At 40.3% G+C, this 13,236-nt stretch overlaps 1 protein-coding gene across 6 annotated transcripts in view; it reads right to left on the reverse strand.

Moving 5' to 3' along the window:
* GIT2 (G protein-coupled receptor kinase interacting ArfGAP 2) overlaps window positions 1-13,236 on the reverse strand; it is an 81,415-nt gene that overhangs the window by 57,945 nt on the left and 10,234 nt on the right. For all 6 annotated transcript variants that reach the window (XM_006870452.1, XM_006870448.1, XM_006870451.1 and 3 more), the window contains exons 3-7: window positions 9,709-9,821; window positions 8,967-9,072; window positions 7,335-7,421; window positions 7,098-7,228; window positions 3,721-3,815 (exon numbers count right to left, since the gene is read on the reverse strand). In XM_006870452.1, coding sequence (XP_006870514.1) covers window positions 3,721-3,815; window positions 7,098-7,228; window positions 7,335-7,421; window positions 8,967-9,072; window positions 9,709-9,821 — 532 coding nt within the window. The remainder of the gene's footprint in view (window positions 1-3,720; window positions 3,816-7,097; window positions 7,229-7,334; window positions 7,422-8,966; window positions 9,073-9,708; window positions 9,822-13,236) is intronic.

The following is a 13,236-nucleotide window of genomic DNA, read 5'->3' on the forward strand; positions in this document are numbered from 1 at the left end:
GGAGCTCAACCAGGAGAGGAAAGAAGAGGGAAAAAAAAAAAAAAAAAAAAGAATGAGCTGATACAATCTGATGAACTTGACTTATACCTATGGAGCAGCAACTCTAAAGGAGGAACAAATCCTTACAGTAAGAAGCATTTACACCCACTCCACACACAGAGTAGACGGAGATGGGCAACTTGGACATTGGATACTCAAATGAGGAGGGGGGACTGCAAAGGCAAGAAGTGACTGGCTTACAAGCCTTCAAGAGGGAACCTAATGCTAGGGAGCATGGAGGAAGGCAGAATCTCCAGTAGGTACTACTCAATCTGTCTGGGCAGAGCTGATGAAAGGAAATACAGATGGATAACTCGCGATACTGTAGTGAATAATGCTTATCAGGACGGATTGTGAGGGTTGGAAACGCAAAGGTAGAAGTTTTTAACAAGGAAGGGAGTGATTAATTCTACAGGCTAGGAGCGGAGGTCTCTGGGATCATCAATGGAGAAGAGCCGAGAGCGGGACCCTACCCAGAGAAACAGAGATGCCTGACATAGAGACAGAGACAACCACATGGAGTGATGAAGAAGCAGCTGGGGACTTTGGGCCCAGAGAGGGAAAGGGACTGTGGGCTGAAAACTGGGTGGGGGTGTGTGTAAAGGACGGGTTTCTAGGATCTACCCTTTGGTTGGTTGATGATGCATGGGGGGAATTGGAACCATGGCAATGAGATGATATTCGATGGAATGAATGTAAGACTAAGGTTCTCCCATGTAAACTATCATATTCACAATAAAACATTAAAAAAAAAAAATCAATTAAACATATTTATATGGATCTTTTTCTGGACTCTCTATACTGTTATTGTAGTTTACATTTATCCTTCACCTGCACTGAGTACTGTAAAAGTACCGTACTGAATACTATAGAGTTTTATGTTGTTGTTAAGTGCTATCACGTCAGTCAGTCATGACTCATAGCGACCCTACGTAGGATTTCCATGGAGCAGCTGGTGAGTTTGAACTGTCCGACCTCATGGTTCAACATGACCTTGTGGACCAATGCTTTTTCCCACAGTGTCATACCAGGACTCCACAGTTTTCTAGCAAATATTAAAACTTGGTGGTGTGACTCCTTCCACATTATTTTTTTTGTACCTTTGCCTTTCTATATAAATTATTAACTAAGCAAATCCATATCAAGGAAAAATCCTCAAATTGCTGTAAGACTATACTTTTATTTGTAGGAAATTGTTAGCTTCACGAATCGCTCCACTTATTTAGGTTTTCTCTGATCAGCATTTTATAGTTTTCAACATATGGATAGATCCTATACACATTTCATTAGCTTTATACCTTAATGTTTAGTTTGGAACTGTTTTGAGTAATACTGTTCTTCAAATTTGTTTCCAATTGTCTGTGTGGTGTGGTGTTGGAGGATAAACACTGTACTGCTAACCAGATGCTTCTTGGAAACCCTATACAGGGTCACTGTAAGTTGGAACTGATTCCACAGCACTTAACAACAACAAAATCTGTCTACAGAAAAAAGGAGCCTGTATGGCACTGTAAGGAGCCCTGGTGTGGCGCTGTGGGTTAATGCGTCAGACTGCAAAGCCATTTGAACTTCAAGGTCAGCGGTTCAAACACACCAGCTGCTCTTCGGAAACCCTATACAGGGTCGCTATGGGTCGGATCTGACTTGACAGCACTTAACAACAACATGACACTGTAAAATAAGCACTGGACTGCTAACTACAAGGTCAGCAGTTCAAACCCATTAGCCATTCTACTGGAAAATAATGAGGTTTTCTGCTCCCATAAAGATTTATAGTTTTGGAGACATTAAACTGAGTTGCTGTAAGTTGAAATTGACTTGATGGCAGTGAGTTTGCTTGTTTATTTTTGTTGGGTTTTTTTGTCTATAGAAATAGAGGAGTGATTTTTGGTTATTGAGCCTGCAGCCTTGGTAAACTTTTTTGTACTTTCCTTGAGATTTTCTACATAGAAACCAACTAAGTTATGTATAGAAACAATTTTCTTTCTTTTCAGTCTGCATGCCTTTTATTTTATTGCCTTTATGGCATTGGTTAAGATTTCCAGGACAGTTCTGATTAGGAATGGTGAGAGTGATCTTAGCAGAAAAGCCTTCAGTCTTTCATCCTTAAGGAAGACGTTAGTTTTCTATAACTATCCTTTATCAGAAGAAAGTCCCTTCTATTCCTACAAGGAGGGCTTCAGAAAGTTCATGGAAGAAGGAAATTAAAAGATAATGGAATTTTTCCACAAGCTTTTTGAAGTCCCCTCATATTTGCTAAGAAACAAATAGATGCTGAATTTTGTTAAATGCTTTTATTTGCATCAACCAATTTGATGACACAATTTTTCCCTCCTTTAGTCTGTGGTATGGATTGAATTGTATCCTACCAAAAAATATGTGTTGCAAATCTTCAACTCTTTATCTGCAGTAATAATCCCATTTGGGAATGGGTTTTCTTCATAATGTTAAGGAGATAGTATTAGCATAGGATATTTCTTGTGAGATACAAAAGGAGAAGATTAAGTGAGCAGATACAAGAACTCTTCCCCCAGAGCCCACAGAGAAAGAGACCTTCCTCTAGAGCTGGGGCTGGGGCCCTGAATTCAGACTTGTAGTCTCCCTGACTATGAGGAAACAAATTTCTGTTACAGTAGAATCAGATAACTAAGACACAATACAATGTTACAGAAATGGAGTATATTAATTAATTATCAAATGTTGCATAAGTCCTACATACTTAGACTAATCCTACTTGGTTATACTGTAAGGAGCCCTGGTGACTCAGTGGATATGTGCTCGGCTACTAACAGAAAGATTGGTAGTTTAAACCCACCAGCTACTCCATAGGAGAAAGATGTGACTGTCTGATTCCTATACAGTCTACACGGTCTCCAGGAGCTAGAACTGAGTCAACGGCAATGGGCTTAGTTGGGTTGATTTAGATTACATTATCCTTGTTAGATAGTCTTGAATTCTATCTGCTAATACTTTGTTGAGTTCTTTACTGTACAACTAGAGCGGAGAATCACTAACTATGAATATTCTACAGCAGGAGTTGGCAAACGTTTTATGTAAACAGTCAGACAGTATAGTGTTTTAGGCTTATGGCCACTCCCATCTCAGGTGAAATTACTCCACTCTGCCGTGTAGACAGGAAGCAGCCATAGACAACATATAAATGAATAGACACAGATATCCTGTAATAAGACTTTATGTACAAAAACAGGTGAAGGGCTGAATTTGGCTCATAGACTGTGGTTTCCAGCCCTTGTACTACATCATGGAAAGCAAAGTTAGCTAATGGTAAAGTTCACTTCTGGACTCTTTTCCATTCCACAGAAGGCAGAATTCTTTAAATAACTACACAAGCTATTGCTCTGCTTCTCCACTCCTTCTCACATTACAGTGGTACACATTCCGTTTTGGTTCAATTACATTTTTTTGACTCTTGAAACAGTTACTTTTGTAGAGCTAAATGAAGTTCAAAAAAAGGAAAAAGTCAAGATTTGACCAACTTTATCATTTTTACATATAACTGTCAATTCTACCATTCCCTAGTTATTTCAAATAAACACTTCTATTGGTAATTTTTGTGAGGCTATGGGAAAGCAAGGAAGGTCATAAAAACCAGTTGTTCGGCTTATTTTTCCAGAGAAGTGCTGACTGCAGGTGGTGAGAGGTTGTTATTCTTTCACTCACCTGGTTTCCTGCCACAGAGGTAGAAGGCTAGTCTGTCAGTCAGCTCATACTGTATTTCCACAAGGCGCTCTGCCAGTTCCTGGTGTCCTCCTTGCCTACCAGGAGCAAACAAAGCATCACTTATATTGCTCACTATTCAATGGTTTTAAACACAAAAGCAGAACAATAGCTCCAAAGACACCTGAGCTGTTTATCAAACAAGACTTTGTAGAATGATCAACCTTCTTGTGTGAGTACATTGTCAAGATCTACTTTGATTCCCATCTTTATAAACCATTTCACAATTGTGGTACTATAGGATAAGCACTGGGCTGCTAACCGCAAGACTGGTGGCTCAAACCTACCAATCGCTCCTTGGAAACCCTATACAAGGTTGCTATGTGTCAGCACCAACTCCGCAGCACTTAGCAACGACAACAAACTTCCTACTAATTTAAAACAGAATATTAAATAAGGAATTTGGGGACTTATGAGAGGGAGAGAATAACTTGGTCCAATGACTTAAGAAGATAAAATTAATAAATGGCCTAGGGTATAGGTTCTCAAAAATTAACAAGAGCATTTAAAAATGTATACCTATGCCCAGGCCTCACCCTTAGATATTCTGAATCTATAAGGATGGGATGGGGTCTAGGCATCAGTATTCTGAAGAAAAGCCTCCCTTTTGATGATTCTGATGCAGCCAATGTGACTTTGGATGAGTGTCTAGTAAACACTTCAAAGGCTTCAATTCAGAGAAGAAGACTTAATGGACACCTCCCAACACCTGGAGTGATTTATCCTTAAGTTCCATAACAGAAAATAGTGAGTTCATGAAATAAATATTTAAGCTTCCTGAAATCCCTTTAGTATAAATTCCTCTAATATAAATAAACTATTACCTCCAGGAACTATTCTATGAAACGTACAGAAAAGGAAATTTCAACGTTGGGGATAATGAGTACCATTTACTGAGAGCTCTTAATCTTAAAAGATAAACTTTAGTTTCTGCCTGTTTCTATTTCCATCATTTAAGGCACTATAAAATATCTTTCAACCTACCAAACATCTTCAAATTTTTAAAGACATAAATAAATCTCTTTATTTTAAAACACCCTCACTTTAAAACATCTGGGAAATCAGGAAGTATCCTATAACTGATGGCACACCATAATTTAGTTGATCGATGCTATTTCTTTTTTAGTGGTACAAGGGTAAGTCAAAAAGTATTGCTACTAGAGTTCTAATTCATACAAGCCGGAGTTTACTCCAAACAAAGTATGTTTAAACATGCCTCTGTGATCAGCAGATGGCTGTAAGCAGGCACTCCCAGTAATATACTAATTTCAGTCTCGTTTAAGGTGCCCTCCAAAAAAAAAAGGTCCAAATCAACAGTGGTTTCAAGGGGATCTGCTGAGCCACTTAAATTCACAGCAGAGAGGTCACTTCAGAAGCTCATGGAGGTTACTTTTGGGGACTCCTAAGGGTTAATTTTGATAGATTTTCTTGAAGGACACCAAATGGTCATGGGGGCTTATTAGGAAGTTTTATGAAAACTACATTGGTGAGAAAGGCCAAGATACTATGCCAAGGGACTGTTTTCTACCACAACAATGTATCTGCTCATTCTTCAAAGGTAGTAAAGGCAGTCCTAAGAGAATTTCCTTGGGAAATTTTTTCCCATGTCTCTGACAAGCCCTGATCTTGTCCATTCAGATTTCTTTTTATTCTTCAAACTCAAAGAACACTTAACAGGAGCATGATTCAAGTCCCTCGAGGATGCTCAAACTGAGTGCAGAATGTTAAGAGAAATGGAAACACCTCCCCCTCACAAGTGTATAGCCCTAGATGGAGGAATGTCAAGAAACAATTGCTTCACGTCTTATATTTTTGTTCAATGAAGCTTTCTATGATTTTGTAGCAATAACTTTTTGACTTATTCTAGTATATGAAATAATGATACATCATACAAAATGGACACTCACATCTGATATCATGCATTCATCCACAGACAGCAACCTTAGCTCTTATTATTCAGAGACACACTCTGCTCTCACAGTAGTCTTCTACTATGCTAAATAGGCCCTGGCCATCTCTACCTCCTTCATCTACCCAAATCCAGCTCATCCATCTAAGTCCATCTAATGTCTTCATGATCTGAACCACAATGAAGAAACTCAACAAATAGCTATTATGACCAATTATTCATTTTAACAATGAATCACCCACTATCTCGTCTCATTTTCTGCCTGTCTGAATCATCTTTTCCAGGAGACAGGATAGTCTGAGAGGGTAGAGTTCTGTCACTTCACTCACACTCTCTCCTAAAGAGCAGAGTAAGAAGTCCTTCCCAGGTAACAGAGTTAATTTGGAAAAAGGAGAAAAGATGGTCGATTATCAATCTCACTGAAAAGAAATTCAACTCTAATGCACAGATTTATTTAGCCAGCCAGTATTTTGCAGTTAAAATTGTTGAACAAAACAATTTTTCAGAATTTTACATTGAGCAAGCTTAATCACATATCTATCCAAATAGGTTTATGTAATGAAGAAGAAGGATACTTGAAATTTGAAGGGTGGGTTCTGCAATTTTTGGTAAGTGATCTGGACTCAACTATGGCTCAAAAACCACTGTGCTATGAAGGATCAAGTACAAGACTGGTGGTGCCTGGTGGCATGGTGTTTAAGTGCTTGCCTGCCAACTGAAAGGTCAGCAGTTCAAACCAACCTGCCACTCTGCAGTACAAACGATGTGACAATCTGCTTCCACGAAGATTTACAGCCTTGGAAACACTATGGAGCAGTTCTATTCTGTCATATAGCGTCACCATGAGTTGGCACAGGTAAAACATCGAAAGAAGAGTACACTGGTTTATAATCCTACCCTTTTTGGACTTTGCCAGGCTCAGATGCTACGTGTTTAAAATGTCTTCATCTGCAAAATGTTATTGTTGTTGTTAAGTGCCACTGAGTCAATTCTGACTCACAGTAAATCCTATATAGGGTTTCCAAGGAGCAGCTGGTGAGTTGGAACCACTGGCCCTGCCGTTGAAACTGACCTTGCGGTTCAGTGCTTATCCTACAGCGCCACACCAGGACAAAATAGCAGAATGTAAATCTTTAAAGGGTTCAATGCTACTCATATACAATTTAATGAACTGACAAGGAATCATACCAGCATTGTTTTTAATTGTCACTGAGTCCACACCGACTCACAGCAACCCTATGCCCAACCGAATGAAATACTGCACGGACCTACGCCAGCCTCACAATCACTGCTACATTTAAGCCCATTGTTGCTGCCACTGAACCAATCCATCTCATTGGAGGTCTTCCTCTTTTTCTCCAGCATAAAGAATACCAAAGAGAGAGAAGAGACAGGAATCTAGATCTCTTACCTTGCATAATCAACAGGTGTTTTCCCACCAGCGTCTTGAGTGCCTGGGTCTGCGCCATACACTGCCAAGAGTTCAGCCTGTAAAATCTGCCCTGCTTTGGAGGCAACATGGAGTGGGGTATTTCCTTTTTCCTGAGAGTCATTATAAAAATAAAAGAAAATCAAAATACTTAAAGCCTACATGAGCACAACCAATTTTGTTTCAATTTAATACTGAAATTAAACCATGCTTTCTTACAGGGTGGAAGAAGTTGGCTTGTGCTCCTAAAGATAACAGCCTCAAACAGGTTTCAAGATTCCCTGTTCTCACGCTTGAATGGAGTTGCTGAAAGACACACAAGCAAAATAAAGTACTTGTTTCAAAGCAAAAAGAATGGTGTACTAGAGCAGCTGGCAGATCATTTTAATGCAAGTTTCACCAGTAATAAATGATCTTTATTTGGTTGGATAAAGTGGATGAAGCCACAGTAGCCTGGGCTGTAAGGCAGGGTCAGGTCCATCTCACTGATAAAGAATTCAGGCTGTGATGCAGACCTGCCCAAAGGCATGTCTTGTCCAGGTGGCACAACCAGAACTGGAATGAGAGGCAGTATAACGAGGTGATTGAGAATGGCTCTGAAGGCTAACACACCTGGATTTCAAACCATACCCTTTTCAAGCTGTGTGACTGTGGAGAAAGCTCTTGAAGCTCTTAGGGCCTCAGTTTCCTATCTATAAAATGATGATAATAAAGTCCTCTATCTACAAGGTAACTGTGAAGATTCATATTACAATAGTGTGCCTAGCACTGAGCGTGGTACATAAAATGCTCAACAACTACACCTACTATTACAATGAGTTGTTGTTGAACCTCGGGTTTCAGGGCTTCAGCTACTGCACTTCATAAGCTGCAAGATTCTGCCTTATGCCACGTCCTCTCCACAGCATGGTTCTTGGCTGCACAATGCTTTCAGGAAGTCTTCAAGGTAGGAACTAGCCCCGTGGTACACCAAATTCTAGTACTTACTACTGGTGTGGTGCTGTAGGACAAGGACTGAACTACACTCTAAAGTGCAGTGGCAACTTAACACAAGAATGGAGAACAGGACTCTAACCAATCCTTTTAAATCAATGAATATAACAACTGGGCACATTTCTATACAAAACTTCGAATTCTGAATTTAAGTGCCTGCACTATGAGCATTTGTCAAAGGCAGTGCTCTGAGAATAAAGATGTATGTTTCTCATGGCATCTCTCAAAAACACACCACAGCCCACATAAAGAAAACTGAAGACTCACTTTATGAGTATTACAAGCCATTCCACATGAATTACAGCTCTGAGTCACACCCTGCTTTCTGAAGATTCTACCCACTCACTATGCAACCTAGAAGAATGAAGGTGCTAGCTCTTCCTTTCATACCTTTTCTAATCCTGTAGGATAAGCACCAGACTGTAAGGTTGGCAGATCAAACTCACCAGCAAACCCTATATAGGGTCATTATGAGTTGGAACCAACACGATGGCATTTAACAACAACTAGAAAGGATTATCTCACAAACTTTGTAGTCTTCCCTAGAAACAAACTTTAACATGGTTCCTATTTCAAAGTTAAAGCAAGCAAATACAAAACTTTCAGATATTTAACTTTAAAAATCTGGAAAACACAAATAGCTTTCTGGATCCTTGTCATTCCTCTCTTTTCTGCCTCATACTGCCACTAACAGGAACGACTGTCATTTGAACGAAGATTAAAGATGAAACCAGCTGCAGAAAAGACTGTTGTTAATTTGGTGTACAAACATGAGTTTGTGTCTGTCTTTTCTTTCTTTTTAAAGATTTTATTCCCCCAAACGAAACAGCAAGTTGATTCACCCAAGATGCAACTCACCTTACTAAGATCTTTGGCAGTTACACTATCATCATCCCTGCAGGGCAAGCGATGGACATATGCTAACATCTGATACTTGGCTCTGATGAATTCTGCTTTATTGGGACTGGTTCAAAACAAAAAAGAAAACAGTTCACTTGCAGTTCAGATCCAACATTCCCCGTTTTTTACCCTATAGAAAGAAGAGGAAGTGACCAACATTCCCTCCTGGAGAATCAAAGAGATAATGCTGAAGGAAGCTGTGAGTTTTGTTTAAGGCTTGGAGTCTGAAAACACACATTAATCATTCATTATAGTGGCCAGGAGTGCAGAATGGCTGCTTTTTATAGCTTCTTTCTACAATGTGTAATTTCCTTAATTGACCCACGAACTTTGGAAGGAAACAGCAATTAGCCCCACATCCCAGGTGAGGCTTCAAACTAACTGGTGCCCAGAACCTAGATTTCTAGTCTGGATGCCTGCCTCTTGTTTGAGCATCTACATTTAAACCTGATTCCATCAACAGCCTCCAAGCCTTTGGTTCACTGGAGAAACCATTTACTCATGCTACGTTACCATGCAAAAGAGAAAGCTGGCCCCACCCTGCCTCCCATGGCATTTCTGACAGCAGAGAGCATAGGGCACCCTTGGGGTCACCACCTCCTATGCTGTCCCTGTAAAAACGGGTCCAAAATAGCAGCCCTCCTTTTGGTTGGCCCCATTTGTTGTGAAGAAATAAAAGTATTTATAAACATGCACTCACTGGACTTTATCCTGTGGATTAGCTTTCCGTCTTCCGCTCATAATAGAGGCAGGGTCCAGCAAAGAATGCTCCCATATAGAATTAGCACCATTATTATACAAGGTTTCAACCATCTAAAACCAAGCAGTATGAAAATAGGATTTTAATTTCCTTCCACAAGTATTCAAGGGGAATCACAGTGAGTGAACTGGGAAAACAAAGCCCCACCACAAACACAAGCTTAACTGGATTATCACTCACCTCATTGTTTTCTGATTTTAGAATTAAAAAGAACTTGTAGGCAACATTCAGGTTTAACCAGTCGGATAGCTAAATACCTACAAGAGTTTGAATGACAGGTCAGCAACTCTAAGGGGTGAAAGATGTGGCATGGCAGTCTGCTTCCATAAAGATTATCACTGCTGTGTGCCCTTGAGTCGATTCTGACTCACAACAACCCTACAGGACAGGGAAGAACTGCTCCACAGTTTCCAAAGCTGTCATTTTCACCCTCAAATTTTATAACATTTATTTATTAAGTTTTTATTGTGAATAAGGTGAGAGTTTACAAGTACAGAGTAGACCAGTTGTTTTTTGTTCTATTCAACAGTCCATACACGCGTTGTTTCATGTCACTGATCGCCATCCCCACAATGTAACAGCACTTATCCCACTTCCTCCCTGTGCTTCCTGTTTCCAGTCCTCCTTCTCTCCTAGCCCTTCTGAACTTTGTCCTTGGGTAAATGCTGCCCTTTTGATCTCAAATGGTAGATTATTCTAAGACGTGTAGACTTTCCTAGTGTTTTGCAGACCTGAAGTTAGGGTGGCTATGGGGCACAGTTTCCATCCAACCAGTAAATCTCGTTGTTTTTATAACTTTTAGTTTTGTTCTACATATTTCCCTTACTTTACCCAGGACCTCCTAATGTGATCCCTTTCAGAGCAGTTGGTAGTGGTAGCCAGGCATCATCTAGTTCTTTTGGTCTCAGGATCTTTTTTTTTTTTCTTTAATGTTTTATTGTGAATTATGTGATAGTTTACATGGGAGAACATTAGCTTTACATTCATCCTATCGTATACCATGTCATTGCCATGGTTACAATCCCCTCCATATATCATCAATCAACCAAAGGGTATACCCTGCAAGCCCGCCCGTCCCGTCATCAGCACACAGCCCATCTCCCTCTCTAGGTCTAAAGTCCCCAGCCACTCCATCTCTGGCATCACTGCTTCTCTGGTTAGGGTCTTGCATGCCACTCTTCTCCCCTGATGGTCCCAGGGACCTTCGCTCCTAGACTGCAAAGTCAATCACTCCCCTCCTTTTGCTACAAAACATCTACCTTTCCATTTACAACCCTCACAAGCAGTCCTGATAACAATTATTCATTATTGTATCACAGGAGACCTATCCCCATCTCCTTTCATCAGGCCCGCCTAGACAGATTGGATACTACTCAGTGGAGATTCTACCTTCCTCCACGCCCTCTGGATCTAGGCTCCCTCTTGAAAGCTTGTAACCCAGTCACATCTTGCCTTTGTAGCACCCCCATTTTGGGTAGCCAATGTCCAAGTTGCCCATCCCTGTCTACTCTGTGCATGGAGGGGGTAGGAATGATCCTCACTGTAAAAATTTGTTCCCTCTTTTGAGCTACTGCATCCATAGTTGTAGGTCAAGTTCATCAAATTGTATCAGATTACTTTCTTTTTCCTTTTCTGTCTTCTTCTAGTTGAGCTCTGATCATCCAGTCATTGAAGCCAGGTCAAGTGGGTATTATCTGCAAGTGTGGGTGTTCTTATGCATATGCCCTCTCTTCTTATCAACTGGACACTTCACTTTCCATTCTTGGTCTCAGGGCCTTGGAGGCTGATGTTCATGTGGTCCATTACCCACTGGACAAATTGTCTCCATGAGTCTTCAATTTTTTTTGCTCATCTTTCCTCCAGATGGAAGAGACCAACAGTTGCACCTTAGATGGTTGTTTACAAGCTTTTAAGATCCTAATCACTACTCACCAAAGTAGGATTTAGAACACTGGCATATGACCTGACAATTGACCTTGGTGTCCCTCAAGGTGTCTGGTTATATCCAAGAAGTTTTCATAACTTTGTCCCTATACGCTTTACCACATTCATGGATATATTTGTAGCACAGGCAAACACACAAGTAGAAATATCCTATCAAACCTACAAATATTCCTAAGACTAGTCCCACCTCTCTCCCACACCTATTCAACCTCCATGTCTACCCATGTATTCACTCACAAATGTCCATTATTGCAGGACTGTGTACAGAACAATATTTACTTCTGTTGCCTTTAACTCTTGCCTCCTCCCAGTGTATTATCCTGCCTCTGTAATTTTTACTGAGGTCCCTCTTACTGTGTACTGCAATCCCCCTCACCAAAGTTAGTATCTGTCTACCCTCTAGTACACAGTCCTGGTGTTATTCTGTGGGTTAATGTGCTGGACTGCAAAATCAGTTTGAACTGCAAGGTCAGTGGTTCAAGTTCACACACTGCTCCTGGGAAAAACTATACAGGATCGCTATGGGTCGGAACTGACTTGATGGCAAGTAACAACACCACCCTCTAGTAAAGGAGTCCTGGTAGCATAATGAGTTACACACTGGGCTGCTAACTACAAGGTCAGCAGTTTGAATCTACCAGCCGCTCTTCAGGAGAAAGATGAGGCTTTCTGTTCCAGTGAAGATTTACAGCCTAGGAAATCCTATACAGGAATGCTATGAGTCAGAACCGACTCCCCGGCACACCACCACCATCTAACCCCTCTAGTAATTTACCCTCCATTCTCCTTCCACTCCTGGTAATCACCAAAGAATGTTTCTTTTTGTGTGAAAACCTTCTCTTAAATTTTATAATAGAAGTCATCTACAGTATTTGTCTTTTTTTGATTGACTTTCTTTGCTCAACATAATGTCCTCCAGGTTTATTTACATTATGAAGTGTTCTACAGACTAATTATTATTCTTTAATGTTCTATTGTGTACATGTACCATAGTTTGCTCATCCACTCTTCCACTGATGGACACTTTGGCTGTCTCCATCTTTTTGCTTTCATGAACACTGCTGTGATGAACATGGATATGCATATATCTATTCAAGTCATAGCTCTTATTTTTCTCAGATATATAACATGTAATGGGATTGAATGTAATACCATTTTCAACAGTGATTGCTCCATCAGTGTATAATGGTTCTAGTCTCTCCATATCCTCACTAATATTTGTTGTTGTTGTTTTCCATGACTGTAATATTTATGTAAAGGAGCTCTGGTAGCATAGTGGTTACGAATCAGGATGCTAGCCTCAAGGTCAGCAGTTCAAAACTACCACCTGTTCTGCAGGAAAAAGAAGAGGCTTTCAGCTCTCATAAAGATTTACAGCCTCAAAAACCCTATGCAGTTCTGCTGCTTTGCTTGTCGGGTGTGGGGAATGGGGAGGTAATAGATGTTACTGATTTTGCAATCGTCCATCAACCATCGTAGGTCTTATTGCCTGTTAAAGTTTTCAGAAGCTAGGCAAATCATTGC

Source organism: Chrysochloris asiatica, unplaced genomic scaffold, assembly GCF_000296735.1.
Source record: "Chrysochloris asiatica unplaced genomic scaffold, ChrAsi1.0 scaffold00142, whole genome shotgun sequence".
Classification (NCBI taxonomy): domain Eukaryota; kingdom Metazoa; phylum Chordata; class Mammalia; order Afrosoricida; family Chrysochloridae; genus Chrysochloris; species Chrysochloris asiatica.